Consider the following 21,949-nt stretch of genomic DNA (forward strand, 5'->3'; position numbering starts at 1 on the left):
GTGGAATGGGAATGAGACGTGTGGTCATCATACCAGAGGAGCACTACCCATAACTTAACCTGTTGTTGATCTTTGTAGTGCCTTATTCTCATCCATAGCTTTAACAGACAGAAAATCCAAGAGAAGACAAGCTGAAAAATTCGGTGTTTCCCACTTGGTGAAGTAATTGAAGATTAAACTTAGTGTGGAACTTTCTGCTGGGATGGATGAAATGTTAGGAAAGAAAGATCATAATCTGATGAATTCAAACGTCTGTTGAGTGACAGGTACAAACAACAACCACACACACATTCCAATAACATGTCACTAATTTGGAGTTTCTCATAGCTGGCTTCAATCGTAGAAATTTACAGGGTAACCCGGCAGTGACAAAACCGGCTTTTTTCCTTTTTTTACAATGTGGAACCTCCATCTGCAAATACAATTTGTTCTGTTATGTATGAAGCAGCTGGTAAACATAGAAAAGCAACCAGTGCTGAAATCTCCTTAGGCTCTTCTACACGATATTCGACAGGAGTGTCTGACGCTTTATTATTCACATCTTTCCCTTTAGATACATTCTGTGAGAAGAACAGTTAGAATTAATGCAGATTACATAAATACTTAGCATAGCATCCAGTACCATTTGATAACATGAGGAATGTGATTCAAATATAGTAGTAGATAATGGAAAAAATTATTCAAGATTTCTTTGTTTTCCATAACGATATTCAAGTTGAAAGCTTGTATCTGCTACTGTACTTGAAAATAGACAAGTGATATGACTCATGAGATACATAAACAATTTGGACATATTTTCTGGTGTGTATACCATAAAATATTCCAATAGCACAGTCTTCACAGGTCCTGGTGCTACAACATTCACACGAATGTTATCTTTAGCCCATTCAAATGCCAAGTTCTTGGAGACTTGATTCATAGCTCCTGAATAAAATTATGCAGATGGGTAAAGGTCAAATAACTCTCAGGTGAAGCTGATGATTAATGAGGAAAAGAAAAGATACCTTTAGATGCTGCATAGACTGAAACACTTGAGGAGGATTTCACGCCTAAAGTAGAGGATATGTTTACTATGCTACCACATCCTGATGCCTTTAGAAGTGGGTATGCAAGTTGACTCAAATGGTAAGCTGACTCAAAATTGGTTCCCATTATTGTTGACATATCTTCAGCAGTCCCATCTTTGGCTTCCTTATATATTAGTGTCCCAGCATTACTAATCTGAGAAAAAACAATTTACAGTTTGAAACTCAACCGGTTTAGTAAAGAAGTATCATGATCATGTCTGAAGGCTAATCAATGAAGCCCTAGCATGATATTGAGCTTTCATGAAAGATGGAGGCAACTGTTTCCATTAGATTCTCACGTTGGTTGTGAGATAGTACATCGCAAGCTGATCCTGTTACACTATATCCTTTGCTTTCCCACTCTTTTAGGCATTTATCAATGTCTTCTTGGTTACGTGAACATATATGCACAGCTGCTCCAAATTCTGCTAATTCTTCCACTATGGCATACCTAATTTTGAATCGACAGAAAAAATTAATCCAAAGCAGAAAGTAAAGATCAATAAAGAATAACTATTAATTAACTTTAAGTAATAACTAACCCAATGCCTCGGGTTCCTCCTGTCACAAGAGCAGTCATACCACTCAGTGACCACCCTTTGTCTTTGCAGAGCAACTTTGGTTTGCTCATTTCTCTTGTCGCCAAACAATGGAATCCTAAGAGTTGTGGTGTATAGCAGAAAAAAAACTTGCACTTTCTTTGAGCTGGTTGTGATGTTGAAAGAGGAAATCAACACGTCCACTTGTTTACAAAGATCATAGCATCTGGTAGTTGTAATATTATTGATGGAAACATGTGGTGACGATTAAATGCTTGCTTGTGAATCATAATCACTTGGATTTGGAAGTTAGCAACATAGTGAAAGATCATAGGACCATAGTCCAGAGATAAAAATGGACTCTTATGATATTGGACGTGATGTCAGCTTTATATAATCAAATAGATTCCTAAGAGCACACAGAGACCTAAGAAAATCGAAGTACTTTCTCTCTTGTATCTATTTCTTTTGGAACTAATTCAGAATGCCAATGAGCTGGAATTTGAGAATGTGTATTAGCCCAAGAATCAAACAAAAGAAGCCATTAAAAGTAGTCGATAGGTGAGGGGTGTGAACAAAGATCAGTTAAAGTCTGGAAGTACAAACCAAGTGATAGATTGCTCTCAAAATTATAAGTGACAACTTACTTAGGCCTCACCGCTTCCCACTCTGTAACTGCCTTTCGTCTTTGAAGTTGATCTTTGCACTAGAGCACAGGAGGGGAGCGGGGGAGAAAGAAAGAGACCAGCAGTTTCTGTTTGAATGGCTTTATGAGTTATGAATTGGATTATAGTTGAGTTGGAAATGTTTGGACTAAATGGGTATGTTTAGACAGGTCCAGTGAGATGAGCTTCATGCATGCTTTGTTTTAGTGAGATTATGGTGAGTTATTGTATTGTGTCTCGAACATGCCCTAGCCTACTTTTGACATACTTTGAATTACGTTGAATCTTTTCTATCATGTTTAAATCTTTTTTACCATGATAGTGTGTTGTGGAGTTTCGCAATCACAAGTCATTTTTTATTCATAGCAGTAAATATTGAGTTTTGTTATTTTCTATTGTGGCCAACAGTTTGAAATTGTTTTTCAAACTTTTTACCATGAAAATCATTGTTGTTTGGGTTTTAAATTCTTTATTACCATGATAGAATACTTGAATAATGATTGACATGTGATTATAAATAGTAGAGTGTTCCATGGTTGTTTACAGTTACTTAACCGTATGATGTGTCTCTCCAAAGATAGTGACAGTGAAATTCAAACAACATATTTCTCAGACAATGCAAATAAACTCTTCTAACATTGATTATGATTAGGAACATATTATGGAATGAAACCAATCACCTCATAGCAGATTTTGGATTGTTAGGTTTCACAGCCAGCAGTGCATTGTTTTATCATCGTTGATTTAGAAGGCGATAAAAGTTAAAATATAAATCCCCTTTAGAGAGATGAAAGAATGACTCAAACTGCTACACTTTTCTTTAATACATCGAACCTTTAAAGGATACTTAAGTCACTGGAACAAATTATTTGCCATTTGACACTGAAGACAAGTCTTTCTCAATTTGGTTAGGTTGTAGTATGTTTATAATCTTTAAGCTAAGAAAGGTTCATGTGAATAAGGATATTAGGGCTATACATTTTCATTAAACAAAGAAGAGGTCTGGATACTAAAGTCATTACTGAAGAAATATAAATTCAAACGCTGTCAACATAACAAAACAGCAGCTTTCTAATGTGAACTTGACTGAGCATGGCCAGCTCCTACATATGATATGTGGTAGGAGTTTCTGGCTGACTTGAAGCAACTACAAATGAGGCTAAACTACTTAAAGAGTGAAACCTCCATCTACACATATAACTTGTCCAGTGATATATGAGGCAGCAGGAAGGCAAAGAAAAGCAGCCATTCCTGAAATCTCTTTAGGCTCTCCTATTCGGCCAGCAGGAATTTGGGACGCAAAAGCATTTGCTGCATTTTCTCCCATTGGTGATTTTTCCTGAGAAAACAAGTTAAAACGGGAATCATAAGCAGTACCAAGTCTCATTGGATAACATAATTTAACATGCAGAAGAGAGGATTTAAATTTATAAAGAAGAAGACCCTTGAATCTAATGCCTTAGAGTTCAAACCCAATTAGGATCTCTTTGACAGGTAATGTTCTCTCAAGTCCCAACATGACAATATTAGAATAATATACAAGCTTTCATGAAATAATAGGAAACACAAATGCAAAGTGTTTGTAGTCTATAAAGGGAAGTTTTATGTGGTTCCAAACTCATTTACATGCATACTCTTGAAATCAAGTGAAACATAATGCCTAAAATAATCTCCTCAGCATGTATGCTCTCTCAAGTCCCAACATGAGAATACTAAAATATAATTGTAGATACCGCAACATGCAAGCTTCCGTGAAATAATAGAGGACCATAAGTGCAGGAAACTGGTATGCTTATACCATGCAAAACTCTAAAAGTACGGTCATCACAGTTCCAGCTGCTATTGCGTTGACACGAATATTATCTTTGGCCCATTCCTTTGCCATGTACTTGGTGATTTGATTTATGGCTCCTGTATCAAATTAAATTTGCAGGTGTCGTATCAAAGTATTCAGGTAATTAGGTTATCAGTCAGAGGTGAAGCAGACGATTGATGAGAGAAAAAGAAGGTATATTTACCTTTGGAAGCTGCATAGGCTGAAACAAGAGGCAGCACTTTGGCACTGGAAATGGAGGAGATATTTACAATAGCACCATCTCCTGATGCTTTTAGAAGAGGGTGTGCTAGTTGGCTTAAATGGTAAGTAGCCTCAAAATTGGTGCTCATCATAGTTGATATATCTTCAGCTTTGTTATCCAGGCTTTCCTTAACATCACTTGTCCCGGCATTGTTTATCTAAAACGAAATCACTGGATGAAATCCACTAAAACATGATCATGTCTCAAAGATAAGGATAACTAGTAGAGACTAAAGTCAATTCCCCACTTATAAAAATAACTAAATATATCTTTTTCTGCTACGCATAGAAGAAAACATGATTTCATAGATATATAACTCACGAGGATGTTGAGCTTTCCATGAAAAACGACACCAACAGTTTCCATTAAATTTTGACGTTGGTCGCGAGACTGCACATCACAGACTGATCCAGTAACACTAAATCCTTTGCTTTTCCATTCTTTCAAACACATATCGATGTCTGCTTGGTTACGTGAACATATATGCACAGCTGCTCCAAATTCTGCCAATTCTTCCACTATGGCATGTCTGTTTCCAACTCAACAAACATAAATCAGTATCAGAAAAAGCACAGACCAAATCAAATAGAAAAGAACTTTGAATCAAATGCAAGTAACTAATAACTAACCCGATGCCTCTGGTTGCTCCGGTGACAAGAGCAGTCATCCCACTCAGCGACCATCTCTTGTCTTTGAGTACCGCTTCTGCCATTTATGTTTATTTCTCTGCTAATCAATGCAAACCTTGGAGGGGGTGATAAACCAACAAGTGTCTGTGAGGTGTTTGTGGTATTCATATTTAGATGAACAAACATAAGATGCATATATGTGGTTATAAATGAATGCTTGAAAGTGACTAAAATTAAGTGGACAAGTTGCAAAAAAGTTGACGTGGTGGTTGGAACGAGCCTTACTGCACTTGCCCTATTCGCTAAACTATAGTGAAACAGTGAAGCTTTTTTCTTTTTTTGGGTGGACAACGGTGAATCTTGACAAAACAATACAATACAATGGCTTCCAAGAGCAGGACCACCGTGATAGTGTTATTGATGCTGATCAGTAGATTCGGATCTCCAAGTGATTGGACGACAGTGGAGAATGTATTAGGACCGCATAAGTTATCCTAGAAGAGTAAGATACTTCGTAAATCAACATCGATGGAAGAAATCTTCAAGTTCAAACTTATTTCTCATTAGTTCTAACATCAAATTTTCTTAAACTCTAGCATCCTTCCCTGATTTAATTATTTTATTTATATACTAGATATGCTTCATATTATTTATAATTTATTACTAATGCCTTTTACAAAGCATTCACCACTTTCTATATGTTTGATGATATTCGAAGAACACAGTGTGAATATAAAACACTTTTTTGTCATATAAATTTTCATATCGATTGTATGCCGTCAGGCTAGGATTTAATTTGAAAAAAAAAAAAATTATACCAGACCATGGTAAGACAGTGATAGTGAAAGCTTGGCTAACCGAAAACATTATGAGTCACGAAATGCAAGTGCAGGCCGATTATAGAAAGAAACAAACTCTTGTAAAGTCTTTGGTGATGTTATATGATATGATGCCTTGGATCTTTGGAAACGCCACGGCCCAGCTTTTCTGGCTATAATAATACGAAGGATTTCTTTGATTCGGAAAATTCTGGAATTTATCTCCTCAATATCTACAAAGGATTTCTCTCATTCAGAACATTTTGGAATTTATCTCCTCAACATCTACAATTAGTTTTAGACCCCATAGACTTTTATTTTGGGCGAAATACTCCATCAATTAATTTTTTTGTTTTCTTGTCCAAAATTGGCTAGTTGGGCTAAGCGAGGCCAGAACAAAAAAAAGACAGTTGCTTGTAACAATTAGAACCAACTACCTTTCTGTGGCAAAAAAAAAAAGAACCAACTATCTTTGATGCATATATCTAGGCAAAAGAATTCTTTGGCAGATGCTCTGGCATGGGTTCTCCTCCACCAACCTTTGGGTCTCACGTCCACAGAACCTTCGATCGCTGGTGGATAAAGAAGCTCTTGGTCCGAGTTCCTCTATAGGGTAGTCTCTTAGTTTGTTTTAGGCCTTAAGTAAGCCCTCGTTTGAATAAAAAAAAAAAACAACAACTATCTATTTCCAGTGTATGAAGAAGCACTCGGCGTAAGAAAATTTAACACCGAAAAAATTACAACGGGTCCTCATTGAGGAAGTTAAATTAGAGTAGGAGAGATGGAGATTGAGATCGTGTTAATAAGCCATACCTTGAGGAAATCAATACATAAACAGAAATATGTTCAATCATGACAGTACGATACTGCAGACAATAGTGTGAACATCTTCCTCGGTAAACTAATCTAACGTAAAGAATTTGGTGCATAATGAAGGTTTGTCCAACATCGGAGCTTGGTGCTTCCTTAATCCTTAAACAGAAACAGTGAAAATATCAAAATAGAGTCTTCATGGCATAGGAATAGGCAACAGGTAACTGAGTAGGGATAAACTTTCAAGTTAAAGGCAAGTCACTCACTTAGAAAATCACCGTCCACTGGAACATAAAACAATGCAGCATGTCTAAACGGATCAATCGTAGCCCTTTCCTAGACAGTTTAGACAGCGTTGCACCCTGCAATACCATGTATAACCATTGGAAAACAAAAACAGTTTATATAACAAAGGATGGTGCAGAACACATTAATCTCAAATTCATCGACAGAATCAACAGAAAGCATAGCTTTCAAGTTAACTGAATTCTAAGCGTTCGGAGAGTCAGTTTATATTCATAAATCAGTTATCAGGGAACAGGAGTCTAAGTAATGTCCACAAGGAGTTAGCTTTGCCATGAGGTCACTGATAATATTTAGACAAATTTTATAACTCAGCATCCCACCGTTAACTCTTCCACGAGAAGAAGATTATATCATCACTTTCTATAATTCTAATCAATTTGACACCAAATAATTGGATTGCGTCGAAGTACTTTCGATATGAAATGATCTGTTTCTTACGTTACAGAACTCAGCAAGTATAGTGAGACATGGAGGAAATTCTTTCCCCAGTATTCAACATAGGAATAAGCAAATTTGCATATCAAGGAGAAGCAAAAGAAAAGGGAATCAGGAAATTAAAGAGCTAACCTATTTCCCTCGCAAGTAGGACAAAGGCAAGGATTAATGGCAATAGGGTCATACAAAGGGGACCATTCAATGGTGGAATTTCCTTTGCACAGCTTGCATATATAAAACCCCTTCCCTCTACAAGCCATGCAAGGCAAAGCAACCTTTTTCTGCACAAAACCCACATTCTCAAACGTCTCATTTGTGAAGGGAACAAAAGCAAATCAAAACCGGAGGGGGAACAGTTAGAAAAACTCCCGAAAGACATGAATCTTAGCTAGTTTTTACCCGTTTTTTCTCAGATACAAGATGAAGGGTCTTGAGAGTAACAGTAGAAGCCAGGTTGAGAGTAAGAATCCCACCCAAGATGACTCCAGTTCCCATAACCAACGTTTGCAATGACCTAGGATTCATATCGTCGAATATGTGTGCCTATCAAATGCAATTTCTCAAACAATATAGACCATCCATCCAAATTCCTGCGTTCAGTTAGCAATAGGGATTGACTCGACTCGACTCTGCAGGGCCAAATTTCAAGTGCTCGCTTAAAAGAAAATAAAAATAAGGGCCCGTTTGATCCGATAGCGGGCTTATTTAATAATGCAATGCCAAAAAAGAAACTTGATCGCGAAAAATATAAAGAAATGCATCTAAGATCAATTCAGTAGGGGGTAAAAAAAACCAAAGCCGAGAAGTGTCATTTTTCTAATCTACAATGACTTTGTTGGACCTTAATTTCTTATTGCGATTTCATTGCAGGTGAGCCTTGCTGCCTCTTGAAAGCGCCTTCTTCTGACAACACCACTGCTAATCCTGGAAGACAAGAAGCTGCGTCGCCTCGTTACAAGGATTTTGAAGATTCTATATTTATAATATCTTGAACTTCCGGTGGAAGCAAGCCTATCAAGTTTTTAGCTCTCTCCGTCTCTGATTCTACAGCGGCAGGAAGAGAAGTTAATGGTACCTTTTCTGCAGTCAGCAATCTAACGAGGGAATTGGAACAGAGAAGACAGACTTCGCTGGAGCCTAGGGAGGAGGTTGATGATCGTGGGTAGGGGTGGAAATAGGCCAGGCGGCCTGTCAGGGGCCTATAGCTTGACCTGTATTTAGCCTAGCCTGGTTTGGCCTGTTTTTCAAAAAAGACAGGCTCAGGCCTGTTTGAAGGCCTGTTTAGTTAAATAGGCTAGGTTTAGGCTTTTTAAAAAGCCTGTTAAGCCTGTTAGGCCGGCCTGGACCTGTCAGGAATTTATAATCATAATATATAAAAAAATTAATTAATACTATTATTGTTAATGTGCTCTTTTAATTTATTTTTTAATTTTAATATATAGTTAATAGCTTGATCTTTTCTTAAATTTTGAAGTTTAGATGACAAGTGAAGATAAAAATATAATTTAAAATAATAATATCAATAAATAATGTGATTTTTAAATCTTAAAAATATAAAGAAAATAGGAAAGAAAAATTTGGTTCCAAGAATGATAAATTAACTAACTTACGTATTATGTTAATTTAAGTATGATACCCTCTTTATTCATTATAAAATTAGTATTTTTTTCCTCTTTATTTATTTGTCTTAATTTTAATTTTTTGTGTGTACTTAAACGTAGTCTTATTCCAAATTTTAACATATAATTACAATTAGTTTTCAATAATATTCTTATAAATTATAATTAAGATTTAAAATAGTACTTATGATACTAAAATTTAAATAAAAGATAAGACTAAAAATTAAATTATTATATACGTTTTTTTTTTATCTTAGCTTTTTTTAAAAAATAAATTATTATAATTTGAATTTTTTAAAAATACAGGCATTTTAACAGGCTTCAGGCCAGGCCAGGCCTTTATACAGGCCAGGCTCAGGCTGAAAAGTAAGCCTGTAACAGGCCACAGGCCAGGCTCAGGCCAATAGGCTTCAAAACAGGCATGGCCTGTTAAGAGCAAAGCCTGGCCTGACCTGGCCTATTTCCACCCCTAATCGTGGGGGAGATGAAGAGGGAAGAGGCAGCGGTGAGGCCCAGATGGAGATGCGGGTGACCGCCGGTGGTGTTGTTGCTAAGCCCAACGTTGTCAGGGAAAAAAATTAAAAAAACAAACAAATTTTACAAATTTAATTAGTAAATAGTTTTTAGGGTGATTGATTGCACAAAAAAGGTAAATTATATAAAGAGAAAATAATTTGTTAAAAACTATTTGGATATAATGAATTGGTGTATATAAGGAAGACAACTTGCACATAAGAGAACTTTATTTACACAAAAAAAAAATTGAGTTACATATCGCACAAAGGAAGATTATTGCACCCAAAAAAAAATTGCACATAAAGAAAGTTAAATTGCAAACAATAAAAATTAAGTTACACAAAGTACTTACATCCTATTTGTCAATTAAATTTTTAATGAGAAATTTATCTCCAATTTTCCCTTCTATAAATCTTGACATATAATTCATGATCATTTTTGTACCAAATTGAGTTTTGGGTTAGTAAATTTTCTTAATTAGTACTCATATGCATGAAGAAGATATATGTGGTTTCTAAAATCATACTTCTCTTGTGAATAAATGACTTGATTTGAGAGTTAATGTAAGTACTACATGTAAAACTTATTTCAGATGTTTACTATTTTTTTCTAGATTAACCCTCTTGATATTCCCTCCATAATAATCAAGTAGGAGAAAAAAGGAGAGAATTAAGGAAGATAATTAGGGTGTTTTAAAAAAACATATCATATCAAATAATTTAACTAATCTCTTTAATCTATTCAAATTAATTAATTAAATCTTATATTAACGATACGAGTAGTATCATTAATAATCATTTAGGATCATAGTAGTATCAACTAATTTAACTAGCATCCTTAATCTATTCAAATTAGTTAATTAAGTCTTCCATTAAGTATTTGAGTAGTAATAAGAGGGAAATCAATTATAACCAAAAAGAAATATAAATATCACAGAAGTGCATAAATTCCATTATTTTCAACTGCATACTAAATTCTGTTATCAAGTGGGAAATGATGCTGCTCATGTTCTCCACTCTCAGCATATTCCTGCGCCGCAATTGAAGGTTCTTCTTTTTCGGGTCAATTATTGTTCCTGTGATTGGAGTTCACATCTCAGAACAATCCTCACACTTTCCTCAAAGACCCATCCGTGTGAGACAAAGTGGTTTCATTCCATGTACGTCCCTTAAAGCATTCTGGCTTGATAGGGATGAACGGATAATAAATTAATAATGCAGAAAAAAGAAAATTAATGAAAATTCTTCATCCATGAGTCGGCTTAAAACAACTTAGTCAACGAAAATCTCCAAATCAGTAACAGAGAGATAAGGGTTGAAGACTGAAAAACAGACAATTTTATTCTGGCTGACATGTGACCAGAATACTAAACTTCTTAAACTGTTTGGCCTCCATCCGCACTTATGACTTGTCCAGTGATGTATGAGGCAGCAGGCAGACAAAGAAATGCAACTATAGCTGAAATGTCCTTAGGTTCTCCAATTCGACCAACAGGAATTTCCGATGCTATCACATCTGCTGCATTCTCTCCTCTTGATTTTTCCTAAAAAGACAAATTACAATGCACATTACAAGCAGTTCCAAGTCTCACTAATTAATACTATGACCTGATATATAAATACGTGGCAAAGTACATATAAATGTAGTAGTATATATATATAGCAGTATGCAAGAAATCCAAAGTAAATGAGGAATGCAAGTGCAGGAAACTGATTTGCCTGATGCTTATACAGGTTTGCGTTTAATGTTTATACCATGCAAGCCTCTAAAAGTAAGGTCATCACGGCTCCGGGTGCTATTGCATTGACACGAATATTATCCTTTGCCCATTCCAAAGCCAAGTTCTTGGTGACTTGATTTATGGCTCCTGAATCAAATTATATATGTGTGCGCAGATTTTGTATCAGTCAAAATATCCAATTATCTGATAGAATTGGATTACCTCTCAGATGATTGATGGGAGAAAAGAAGATTTACCTTTAGATGCTGCGTAGACTGAAACATTAGGAAAAGCTTTCAAACCCGCAAGAGAGGAAATATTTACTATGGCACCATATCCTGATGCTTTTAAAAGGGGATGAGCAAGTTGGCTCGAATGGTAAGTTGACTCGAAATTGGTTTGCATTATAGTTGATACATCTTCAGCAGTATAATCTGTGCTTTCTTTGGCTATCACTGTGGCAGCATTGTTTATCTAACAGAAAACATCTTAACGAAGTCCAATGGAAAATGGTTCATTCAGGAAAGAAATATGATCTTGTAAACGACCGATTGAAACTTTGAAAATGTTAACGAATCAACATAGCTCTTGTAGTCTGTTTTTATAAAAATCCATTCACAGAACTCCATTACAGAAGCATAGAAGTAGTGCTGAAACTCAAAAAATGTTTAAGCTTGGGCTGAAACTTCACCTTAAAATTTTCTCTGGGTCAAATTTAGGCGAGAAAAGAAATTTTGAATGTTAGAGTCCAATGTTAGGGGTAGTACAAATTAGTTATTTTTAATCTTCAGTTTTGGGTGGTTTTATATTTCAGTTATCCTTTCAGACTACTACCTCCTGTCCTTAATAGAAGATCTTGTTTGATTTTTATTTTAGTCCTAAATATAAAAACCTAGTTCACTTTGTCTCTTATATTTATGTATTTTTTTCTAAGATAGTCCTTCTAATAATGGTAGTTCTAACCAATATATTTGATTAGTAAGGATATTTTAGAAAAGACAATACATATTTATTACAAATAACTAACTTAACTTTTTTCTTAATCTCCTCAAATTAGTCAGCTAGCTCTTATAATTAGAAACAGATGTAGTATTACAGTGGGGTTATTTAAATACTAGTTATTGGTAGAACCAGTTTGGGTGCTCCCGATATTGTCAGTTACTGATAATCTTTTTTTTAGAATATAGGAGGTTATCAGGAAGTTATTAGTCATTTATTTTCAATCACATTTTCAGCCTATTTAAGTCTACTGTATGATGACATTAGGGTATGAATGAAAATATATTATTAAGGAATTTCCCTCTTCTTCTCTCCTAGGATTTCAAATGCTGATTCTAGGCTCTTTCTATCACACATCTCTGTTCTACCTTCTCATCTGTTCTTTTCCCTCTCTTCCTTCTCCCAGGCCAATTCTTATTCTAGAACCTAACAGAATGCCTCTTTAGTTGGACATAGGATCAAATTCACACATATATTTTCATGTGGCTTCGTCTCGGATCCAACAGAAATTTAGCAGAGAAATATGAGATCATCGCTTGCATACAGAAGTTACAGGTTTAGTAAATTATCACCAAGTCCTCCACTCTTCCTTAGAGTTATTACAATGACAAATACAACAAAAACAAGATTAGGAAGAAGCGAATGGAAGGAAAAGAGCAGAGACGGACAGACGCTAAACGAGAGAAACTTACAAGGATGTTGAGCTTTCCATGAAAAATGGAGGAAACAGTTTCCATTAAATTTTCACGTTGGTGACGAGAGAGTACATCACAGACTGATCCGGTGACACTAAATCCTTTGCTTTTCCACTCTGTCAAACACCTGTCGATGTCTGCTTGGTTCCGAGAACATATATGCACAACTGCTCCAAATTCTGCCAATTCTTCTACTATGGCATGCCTATTTCAAACTCAAGGAACATAAATCAGTAATAGAAAATGCTCAGACCAAATTAAATAGAAAAGAACTTTTGAACCAAATGGAAGTAACTGATAACTAACCCAATGCCTCTGGTTGCTCCGGTGACAAGAGCAGTCATCCCACTCAGCGACCATCTCTTGTCTTTGAGCAGTATCGCTTCAGCCATTTCTGTTTATTTCTCTGCTAATCAATGGAAACCTTGGAGTGGGTGATATATACACATATATATATATATATATATATATATATATAAAAGAGGCAACAAGCGTCTGTGAAGCGTTTGTGGTATTTGTATTTACACGCACAGGCATATGGTTATAATTGAATGCTTCCATGTGATGTATGTTTATGAGTCACCTACGGCCTATTATGTATAAAGAAACAGTGTTACAGGCCATAAAAACTGGGGGCCGACTAGTTCCAAAAGCTCAGGGCATTACGACGTCATGTAAGACTTTACACTTGTCTCTGCAAATCAACTTTTTTTTTGGGACAAAAAAAATTTAGGTGAGTGAGGTCTCAGAAACTCACCAGGATCAGGATATGCCTTCCGGCTCAAAAAGTGCTTATAGAGGTATTTACAGATCACCGGCATTTGAACTCATGACTTTGTGAGTTATGAGCTGATTCCTTATCAATTGGACCAACTCTTGTTGGTCTCTGCAAATCAACTTTAATTTGTTGCACTCGTTGACAAGACCGAACAATAATCTGTCTGTATTAGTGTTTGTTGGGCCAAAAGTCACTTAGAGCCTGTTTGGGTGACTCTCAAAACCATGGTTTGGGAGGCAAAACCATAATTTGGGTGGAATGTCATCCAAACAGTATTAATTTTGATGTCATAATTTGAAACAATGGTTTGGGCCAAAATCATAGTTTTGGAACCCAAAACCATGGTTTCAGAAGAAGTGAATCCATTCTGCTTCTGGCTCAAATTGGAGAATATGATTGTGCCTGTCAAAGTAGATCTCAATAATAATATGACTTTAACATCTCTCAATTAATTTTTTATAAACATATTAATCTTATATATTATAAATATATATACACATTAATTATTCATTAATTATATTATCTTATGTATTATTAATTATGTTGGTAAAAAAATATATTATTAATAATTTTATTCTTTCAAATTAAAATATATCATAAAATCTATCTTTTATGTAATTATCATATTAACTTATGTCTTTTTTAGTAATTTGTATATATAAAAAGTGCTTCTGATAACAACTATCCAAACACTCTCATTTCTCAGAATCACTTTTTCACAAAATCTATTCTTCATAAAATTTATTTTCCCCAAAATCTATTCTTCAGAAACTATTCTCCAAACCATGGTTTGGTTTCATCCAAATACCTTTTTAGTCTGAGCATAAGCCCGCTTGGACAATGAGAGGCTGTTTGAAAGAGCTTTTGGCCATTTCACTTCAGGACCAAAAATTAGATTAAATCATGCGTTTTGGTAAGCTAAATGGAGGGAGCTTTTTCAAATCAGAATCGTGCTTATGGAATCAAATGATTAGTTTTTTACTTTTTTTCTCACTCCTCCTCATTTGTTCCCCATACGCTCAAACCTCCTTCTCAATTAATTAATTATGTAATATTATTTTGTTTAACTTTGTTACAATACCATAAATTTTAATTTTAATTTATTTTATCCATTCAAATTATGTTTCCCATATATTTACAACAATTTGTTATGCCTCTAATGTTTTAAAATATATTTCAGTCATGAAATTTCACTTCTTCATATTTAAATAATTTAATTTATTATATTATGTAAATTCATTTTTTTAACAATTTATTATTTTTTTATAACACTCATACTGATTTGGGTAATTATACAAATTAACTTTACCAATTTTAACTTATTGTATTATGTAAAATTTATTTTTTATTATTTTTCATTATCTAATAAAACTCAAACCCATATTGGTAATTGTACAAACTAAATTTATTTCTATTCAATCATAATCCACACAACTTTTTATCCAATCTAATTTTTACAAACCAACTTTTATAAAATTTAATTCAAATATAATTCACATCACTCAATTTAATTTTTACTTAACTTCACTTTTTTTAAGTTAAATTAAGAATAAGTTATTTTTTCAATTGCTAATCCAAATAGACCTAATAAAACCTCCCAGCTTCTGCGGGGTCCTCGTAACATTTATTGACCTGAAGGTCCTTGTAACATGAAATGCGGGTAAGATATATGTCCTTTTCAAATTTTAAATACTTGCGGGTGATCACATTGGTTATTTCGAAGCCCCGTCTTCAGCCTGCAGGGATCTTCTCACGTTATTGTCATTATGATCAGATTCTACACGGCATCTTCATATCAAGCAAGTGTAAAAGATATTTAAATTTTAGAGACAGATAGAATAAACTTTCAGAAGGAAAAAAAAGTTGAGAGAGATGTTATGAGAAATATATCTTGGTTTATGAAAAATAAATTATAATACTTGATGCCTCTTCAGAACGCCAAGCTTCCTTATAAGGAATCAATAATGTCAAATTTTAATTTTAATAATTGAAATGAGAAATAAAAGAAAATAGAAGGAAAGAGAAATGAGAGACCTCTCTCCCATTGAAAACCACTGCTTTGAGCAACCGATACCAAATTGTCAATATCACTCATAAATTCGGGACAATTTCTTCACCACATGATATTGGTAGAAATCTTGAGATTAAAACTCTTTCAAAAAAGAGCTTTGAGAAGTTGTTGTTCTCAAATATGGTGATTCATACAAAAGATATTATACAAGAGACAGGAGAAAAACCTGAACTTAAACCCAGTGGGGGTTGCGAGAAGGTGCGAGAGAGAATGAGGAAAGGTGAAAGCTGAACTAACAGGGCTATGAATTTTCAGAGGAACCATACACTGAGCAGGATCTATCAAACTTTTTGAACCCATTGAATGCTGTTGGGCGGCTTGCGTGAAAGTATATGAACCCTAGCTTCTGATATTCCTTAAACTTCTTAAGACCATCACCTTTCCATGATTCCATCTTTTTGGTACTATGTTGGTGTATATTATGTGTGTAACTGTGTATTTATTGTTGATGTAGTTAAATAGAAATACTACCATGATTTTTAATATAAAAACTAATGATCTTTAATATAAAAACTATTAAACTAGTTATTTATAATAAATAGGTATTATTTTTTTAAAATATTATTGCTAATCAAATGCATTGATTAGAATTAGGGGTAAAAATAAGCTAGGCGGCCTGTCAGGGGCCTGTGGCCTGGCCTTTTTCAAAATAGAAAAAGGCACAGGCCTTTTTGATAGTTTGTTTAGCCTAATAGGTCACGTTTGAACCTCTTGGAAAGCCTGTTAGGCCTGTCAGACTTGACCTGGTTTGTTTTTTTTATCTTATTTTTAATTTTTATTTTATATTTATATCCAGTCTTATTTTAAATTTTCATATATAATTATTACTTGCTTTCAATAATATTAACTGTAATTAAGTTTTAAAATATTACTCATGACATTAAAATTCAAATAAAAGATAATAATAAATAATTATTATGCAATATGTATATTTTACATTTTTTTTATTAGCTTATGCATTTTGAAAATTTTAAAATTACAGGCCTTTTTAACAGGCTCAAGCTAGGCTAGACCTTTATACAGGCCAGGCCCAAACTAGAAAAAAAGGTCTATTACAGGCCATAGGTCTGGCCTGTTAAGGACAAACCTGGCCTGTTTCCATCCCTAATTAGAATTACCATTATTATAAGGATATTTTTTTTAAAAATAAATATAAAAGATAAAGTGGATTAAAATCTTATATTTATGACCAAAATAAAAGTCAAATGAGCTCTTATATTACATACCAGATGTAGTAATATTACCACTTCTGGAAGCTAGTTTTGTTCTTAACTATAAGATTTCAATTCATTTTGTTTTTCATATTTATTTATTTTTTAAGGTAATCTTTGTAGTAGTTGTGCATGTTAAAGATTTCATGAAATGGTAATTTTAGCTGATACACATGATCAGCGATGGTATTTTAAGGAAGACAATACCTATTTATTACAAATAATTAACTTAACTAATTTTTTAATCTACTTAAATTAATTAACCAGTATAAAGAACTGGAGATGGTATTATTTATTAAACTTATCGGTCTTGGTTTTATTCAGCTTGTTTCCATAGCAGAATGAGCTTGCCATTGTTCTTGAAAAGTTAAAAGAATTAAACCATCAAGAAGCACTTTTGAGCCTCAAACCATGATTTGAATCCAAATCATCCAAGCACCTTAAACATTTGGCTTATGAGGACTAAAAACTGGTGGTTGAAAATCATTACGGGTGCAGAAGGATGGGTTTCCGTGGTCAGACCCCAAGCGTGTTAGGGTCAGTAGGTATCCTGACACGTGGACATGAGTAATTTCCAACTTTCGAAATAGTTTACGCTGAGTAATTTTTCATGCTTATAATGTTAGAATAATATTTTTCTGTTGGCAAAAAATTCAATTTTCTAAAAACATATATAATTTTATATTTTTATAAATATATACATACATACTAACAATTAATTAATTATTTTTTAATATCATTTATTACGTTGGCAAAAAAATTATTAGTAAATTTATTACTTCAAATGAAAATGTAAATTAAAATCTATCTTTTATATAATTATCATATTAACTTGTATATCTTTTGATAATTTGCATTTGAAAAAATACTTCTTATAATAACTATCCAAATTCTTTCATTTTATCAAAATCATTTTTTTAGAAACTATTTTTTTAAAATCTATTCTCAAAATTTTTTTTTTCCAGAAACTATTTTTCGAACCATAATTTAGATTGTCCAAACACTCCCGTGTGCAAGCCCATGGCGTTTGAAGGTTTTCTTTTTGGGGTTAGTTAATGTTTCTGTAATTGAAGTTGACATCTCAGCATCTTCCTTCCACTTTTCCCAAAGCTATGCACGTCTAAAAATGTGGTTTCATCCTCTTTTCCCGTAGTTCTCTGTCTCTTAGAGCATTAGATAGGATTGAGGGTAAATTTAATGAGATGGAGGAAAGGACTTCAAAAGGGCAACAAGTTTAACATTAAAATAGAGTTGGTTTTCCTGAAGAAAACAGATATCAGCTTGTCATTCCACATGATAAAAATGCACCAGAAAACGCACATATTCGGGAGAAACAAAGTGTAGACCTCCTACTTGAAGCTCTGGAAAATAGAGACCTATGGTGGGGAGGGAGACTGATGATTGAAATGGATTGCCAGGAATTACTCTATAAAGTGAAAAGGGAGGAGTTAAAAGGCTGTGAGTGGTTTTGTGAGGATGTGGTGATGAAGTGTATCAGGTTGTTGAAAACTTCACAGTATAAGGATGTGGAGGTTACTTTAGTAGCTAGGAATGGGAATTGTGCTGCTGATTGGCTGGCAGCTCAAACTATGGGAGGATTGGCACCGCAAGGATGGTTGTCAAAACCACCAACCTCTCTGATCGAGCTGCTGAGGAAGGACTTGGAATTATTGGAGCCCGTGGAGGAGATTAGATCAGGTATTGGTTAAGAGTCTGTTCTTTGTTTTTTTAGGCCGGTGTTTTTGCTTGTTTTTATGTGAGTTTTTTTGTGTGTTAGGTTGTATCTTAAGTTTTCTTTGAGTGTTTCGGCTATTGGTGTTTGTATTCTTGTTTTGACTATTAATAAAATTGACTTTTTTGACCCAAAAAAAAAAAAAAAAAAGTGGAGACCTCCAATATCTTAACTAAAAGATAATACTACCTCCGATCCTAATTATAAGATCCAGTTAACTAATTTGAGGACAATAAGAAAAGAAGTTAAGTTAGTTATTTGTAATAAATAGACGTTGTCTTTCCTAAAATATCTTTACTAATAAACTATATTGGTTAGGACTACAATTATTATAAGGACTATCTTGAAAAAAAATACATAAATATGAGATACATAGTGGATTGAGGTCTTATATTTAAGACCAAAATAAAAGTCAAACGTAGTCCTATGTTAAGGACTGAAGGTAGTATTTGCCAATTGAGTATTTATTATGAAGAAGTTTTTGTTTCTACCCTGATGTCTAGAGAAAATTTATAAAAAAGGACCGTTATTTAAACAGAGAAACCTCCATCTGCATATATAATTTGACCAGTGATGTATGAAGCAGCAGGAAGGCAAAGGAAAGCAACTAGCGCTGATATCTCTTTAGGCTCTCCCGTGCGATTCATAGGAATTTGAGATACAATAGAATTCACAGCAGTTTCTCCGCCAGGTTCTTTCTGCAAGAAGATCAGACATATTGAGCATCAATTCTCACTTAACATGAATTCATATGGAGGAAGGAAAAATATGACAATACTTTTGAAAACTGGCAAGATAATACTAAATACTGATCACAACTGAGTGCAGATATATACTAGTGATCTGCCTCAACATAGATATGAACTAATTAGACATCTGCTTGTAATTTTATACCAAGCTAGACTCCAAAAGCGAGGTCATAATAGTTCCTGGTGCAACTGCGTTTACACGAATATTATCCTTTGCCCATTCAAAAGCCAAGTTCTTGGTGATTTGATTCATAGCTCCTGAATAAAATTACAGAGATAATGAGTAAAGGCAGAGGAAATGTAATGCTTGGAATTCGGAATTAGACATATCAACTACTATGTCCTAGAATCTTAGAAATGCACTTATTCCTTCCTGAAACTTCCTGGTTCATTATCAGTTAGCTCCCCGTCAATGGAAAACAGGGCAAAATTATGACACAAGTACAAATTTATTCCATGGAGTAACAACCAACAAGATCTAAGTAGTATGGTTCCTTGCAAAAATATACCTCTGGATGCTGCACAGGCTGAAACAAGAGGCATAGCTTTCACACTCACAATGGAGGAGATATTTATGATGTTACCATATCCTGAAGCTTTAAGGAGTGGATGTGCAAGTTGGCTCAAATGGTAAGCAGATTCAAAATTGGTGCCCATAAGAGTGGATACATCTTCAGCAGTTTGATCTGTGGCTTTCTTATATATGATTGTCCCAGCGTTGTTTATCTAACAGAAGAAAACTCTTGAAGTCAATTTAATCGCCAATTTAGGAAAGAAATATCATCATGTCCAAAGGATAACAAATAGACACTTGAAAAACACAAACTAACCAGATTGACATTTTGAGAATTTGTAGTCCTTAGAATGAAATCTTTAACTTTCCCACAAATTAAACAATCAAGAGACTGAGAGAAGCTTACAAGGATGTTAAGCTTTCCAGGAAAAATGGAGGCAACAGTTTCCATTAAATTTTGGCGCTGGTGACTTGAGAACACATCACAGACTGATCCAGTAACACTAAATCCTTTACTTCTCCATTCTTTCAAACACATATCGATGTCTGCTTGGTTACGGGAACATATATGCACAGCTGCTCCAAATTCTGCCAGTTCTTCTGCAATGGCATGCCTATATCCAAATCAATAAACTTAAATCAGCAGCAGAAAGTAGGGAATGAAATGAACAGAGATCAAGTTTGAATGAAATGGAAATAATGACAAGTTACCCGATGCCTCGGGTTGCTCCGGTGACCAGAGCAGTCATCCCACTCAGCGACCATCTCTTGTCTCTGCAAATCAGTTTTGTCTCACTCATTTTCTCTATGGATCCCCTGGAGTGGATGGTGAGAGCCAACAATAATAAAACCTGCCAACTTCTGTGAGGTCCTCGTGATATCAACTGCACGGACACGATACTTGGGATCTGCATTTAGTGCTTATCACAGCGCTTCATGAACAATCTGGACCGTTCAAATCTAATCTAGATAGTCTAAATTTAATATTTTTAAATAATTATTTTAAAACAAAAAAAATTATTTTTTTAAAATAATAATAGTTAAAAGATTATCTTTATTTTTATCATATATTTATTAAAATAATTATTTTTAAAAAATAAAAATAAAAATAAATTAAATCTAGACCGTTCAGATCGGAAGATCTGATCCAATGAGCATCCAATGCAAATCCCGATATTTGTGTGGTTATATTGAGACGGTGCTGCAAAGTCAAGGATTTAATTAAGATTTCAAAAAAAAAGTATAGATACCAGAATAAATGCTTCTTTTGTTCATTGCTATTGGTACAATGGCATTTCATATTAGTTAGTAAGTGGATAATTAATGCTTCCTCTACGTTCGTTTCCCTTGTCTCGATCTCCAGCCCGACAATCTGTCTCATGGTTCAAAAAATCAAAACGCAGCTACAATTACCTTTTCGTTTCTCAATCGAAGTAAGGTTCCATCATATATCATTATCTTCTTCTTATTGTTGCGTTGCTGCCAGTTAAATTTTCTTCGCTCTCTTTTTTTTTTCCCCTCCTGGATTCTTACTTTTGTGCTAGAAATATGTCTCCTAAAAACACTCTGACAGTCTCGTTATTGAATCCTGGAATGGGCCTGGGCCGAATGTGGGTCTGGTTAATCTGGCCCGACTTCTAAATCAACTTTTGTCCGGAAAACATGTCATCCCCAAGTTGGACTAATCGTTGGAGCATTCGGTCCAGCTCAATTTTCAAAACACTATGTAAATGATGAAAACTCGTAATTATAATAAATTTTAAATTTTGCTTAATAATTAATTTAGCTTAAAAATTCGATCCTTCAATACTATTCTTTTAATATTTTTAAAACCTTCATTCTCCATCTTTTTTGGTACGCTCAAATAATTCCATTTCTGTTTTTACGTACAGGTGTCTGACAAGAGGATATGAAAATTGTTATGCGTGCGGCTGTGTATGTCCGTCCCCACTCCTAATCCTGTGATGCCCATAATGGTGGGCTTGCGTCTCTTGT

The 21,949-nt window shown here is 34.4% G+C and overlaps 2 protein-coding genes and 1 pseudogene across 10 annotated transcripts; all 3 read right to left on the reverse strand.

The window, feature by feature from the left end:
• Window positions 1–212: 212 nt before the first annotated feature.
• LOC114730143 (tropinone reductase 1-like) lies at window positions 213–3,000 on the reverse strand (annotated as a pseudogene).
• A 221-nt stretch (window positions 3,001–3,221) lies between these two features.
• LOC114730139 (tropinone reductase homolog) lies at window positions 3,222–20,819 on the reverse strand. Of its 5 annotated transcripts, none has more exons than XM_028917157.1 (5): window positions 13,206–13,342; window positions 12,897–13,104; window positions 4,290–4,506; window positions 4,070–4,182; window positions 3,222–3,610 (listed from the first exon to the last, which is right to left on the reverse strand). In XM_028917157.1, the coding sequence occupies exons 1-5, from the start codon at window positions 13,289–13,291 to the stop codon at window positions 3,440–3,442; spliced, it is 795 nt and encodes a 264-aa protein (XP_028772990.1). In that variant the 5' UTR covers window positions 13,292–13,342; the 3' UTR covers window positions 3,222–3,439. The 5 variants fall into 5 exon arrangements, with proteins under 5 accessions (XP_028772990.1, XP_028772992.1, XP_028772993.1 ...); XM_028917159.1 differs by lacking the exons at window positions 12,897–13,104; window positions 13,206–13,342 and adding exons at window positions 4,671–4,878; window positions 4,979–5,152; XM_028917160.1 differs by lacking the exons at window positions 3,222–3,610; window positions 4,070–4,182; window positions 4,290–4,506 and adding exons at window positions 10,723–11,028; window positions 11,240–11,352; window positions 11,463–11,679.
• On the reverse strand, window positions 6,532–8,477 carry LOC114730140 (uncharacterized). Of its 5 annotated transcripts, XM_028917163.1 has the most exons (5): window positions 8,426–8,477; window positions 8,192–8,274; window positions 7,750–7,940; window positions 7,483–7,631; window positions 6,532–6,971 (listed from the first exon to the last, which is right to left on the reverse strand). In XM_028917163.1, exons 3-5 carry the CDS (start codon window positions 7,873–7,875, stop codon window positions 6,929–6,931), a joined length of 318 nt encoding a protein of 105 aa, XP_028772996.1. In that variant the 5' UTR covers window positions 7,876–7,940; window positions 8,192–8,274; window positions 8,426–8,477; the 3' UTR covers window positions 6,532–6,928. The 5 variants fall into 5 exon arrangements, with proteins under 5 accessions (XP_028772996.1, XP_028772999.1, XP_028772998.1 ...); XM_028917166.1 differs by lacking the exon at window positions 8,426–8,477 and having other exon boundaries at window positions 7,750–7,854; window positions 8,192–8,377; XM_028917165.1 differs by lacking the exon at window positions 8,426–8,477 and having other exon boundaries at window positions 7,750–7,864; window positions 8,192–8,377.
• Window positions 20,820–21,949: the final 1,130 nt, after the last annotated feature.

The sequence above is a fragment of the Neltuma alba genome, unplaced genomic scaffold, assembly GCF_004799145.2.
Source record: "Neltuma alba isolate B1F8T4 unplaced genomic scaffold, ASM479914v2 tig00012713_pilon, whole genome shotgun sequence".
NCBI classification, from domain to species: domain Eukaryota; kingdom Viridiplantae; phylum Streptophyta; class Magnoliopsida; order Fabales; family Fabaceae; genus Neltuma; species Neltuma alba.

Bases quoted from the DNA above. Each gene is read 5' to 3' on its own strand.
- LOC114730140 (XM_028917163.1), bottom strand. From the start codon at position 7,875: ATGAATCCTAGGTCATTGCAAACGTTGGTTATGGGAACTGGAGTCATC. The intron at 7,632-7,749 runs GTAAAAACTAGC...GGTTTTGTGCAG, and splicing joins TTGTATCTGAGAAAAAACGG to AAAAAGGTTGCTTTGCCTTG. The intron at 6,972-7,482 runs GTTAGCTCTTTA...ATGGTATTGCAG, and splicing joins CCTACTTGCGAGGGAAATAG to GGTGCAACGCTGTCTAAACT.
- LOC114730139 (XM_028917157.1), bottom strand. From the start codon at position 13,291: ATGGCTGAAGCGATACTGCTCAAAGACAAGAGATGGTCGCTGAGTGGG. The intron at 4,507-12,896 runs GTAAGTTTCTCT...ATTTCGTTTTAG, and splicing joins ATGGAAAGCTCAACATCCTT to ATAAACAATGCCGGGACAAG. The intron at 4,183-4,289 runs GTAAATATACCT...AATTTGATACAG, and splicing joins AGCCTATGCAGCTTCCAAAG to GAGCCATAAATCAAATCACC.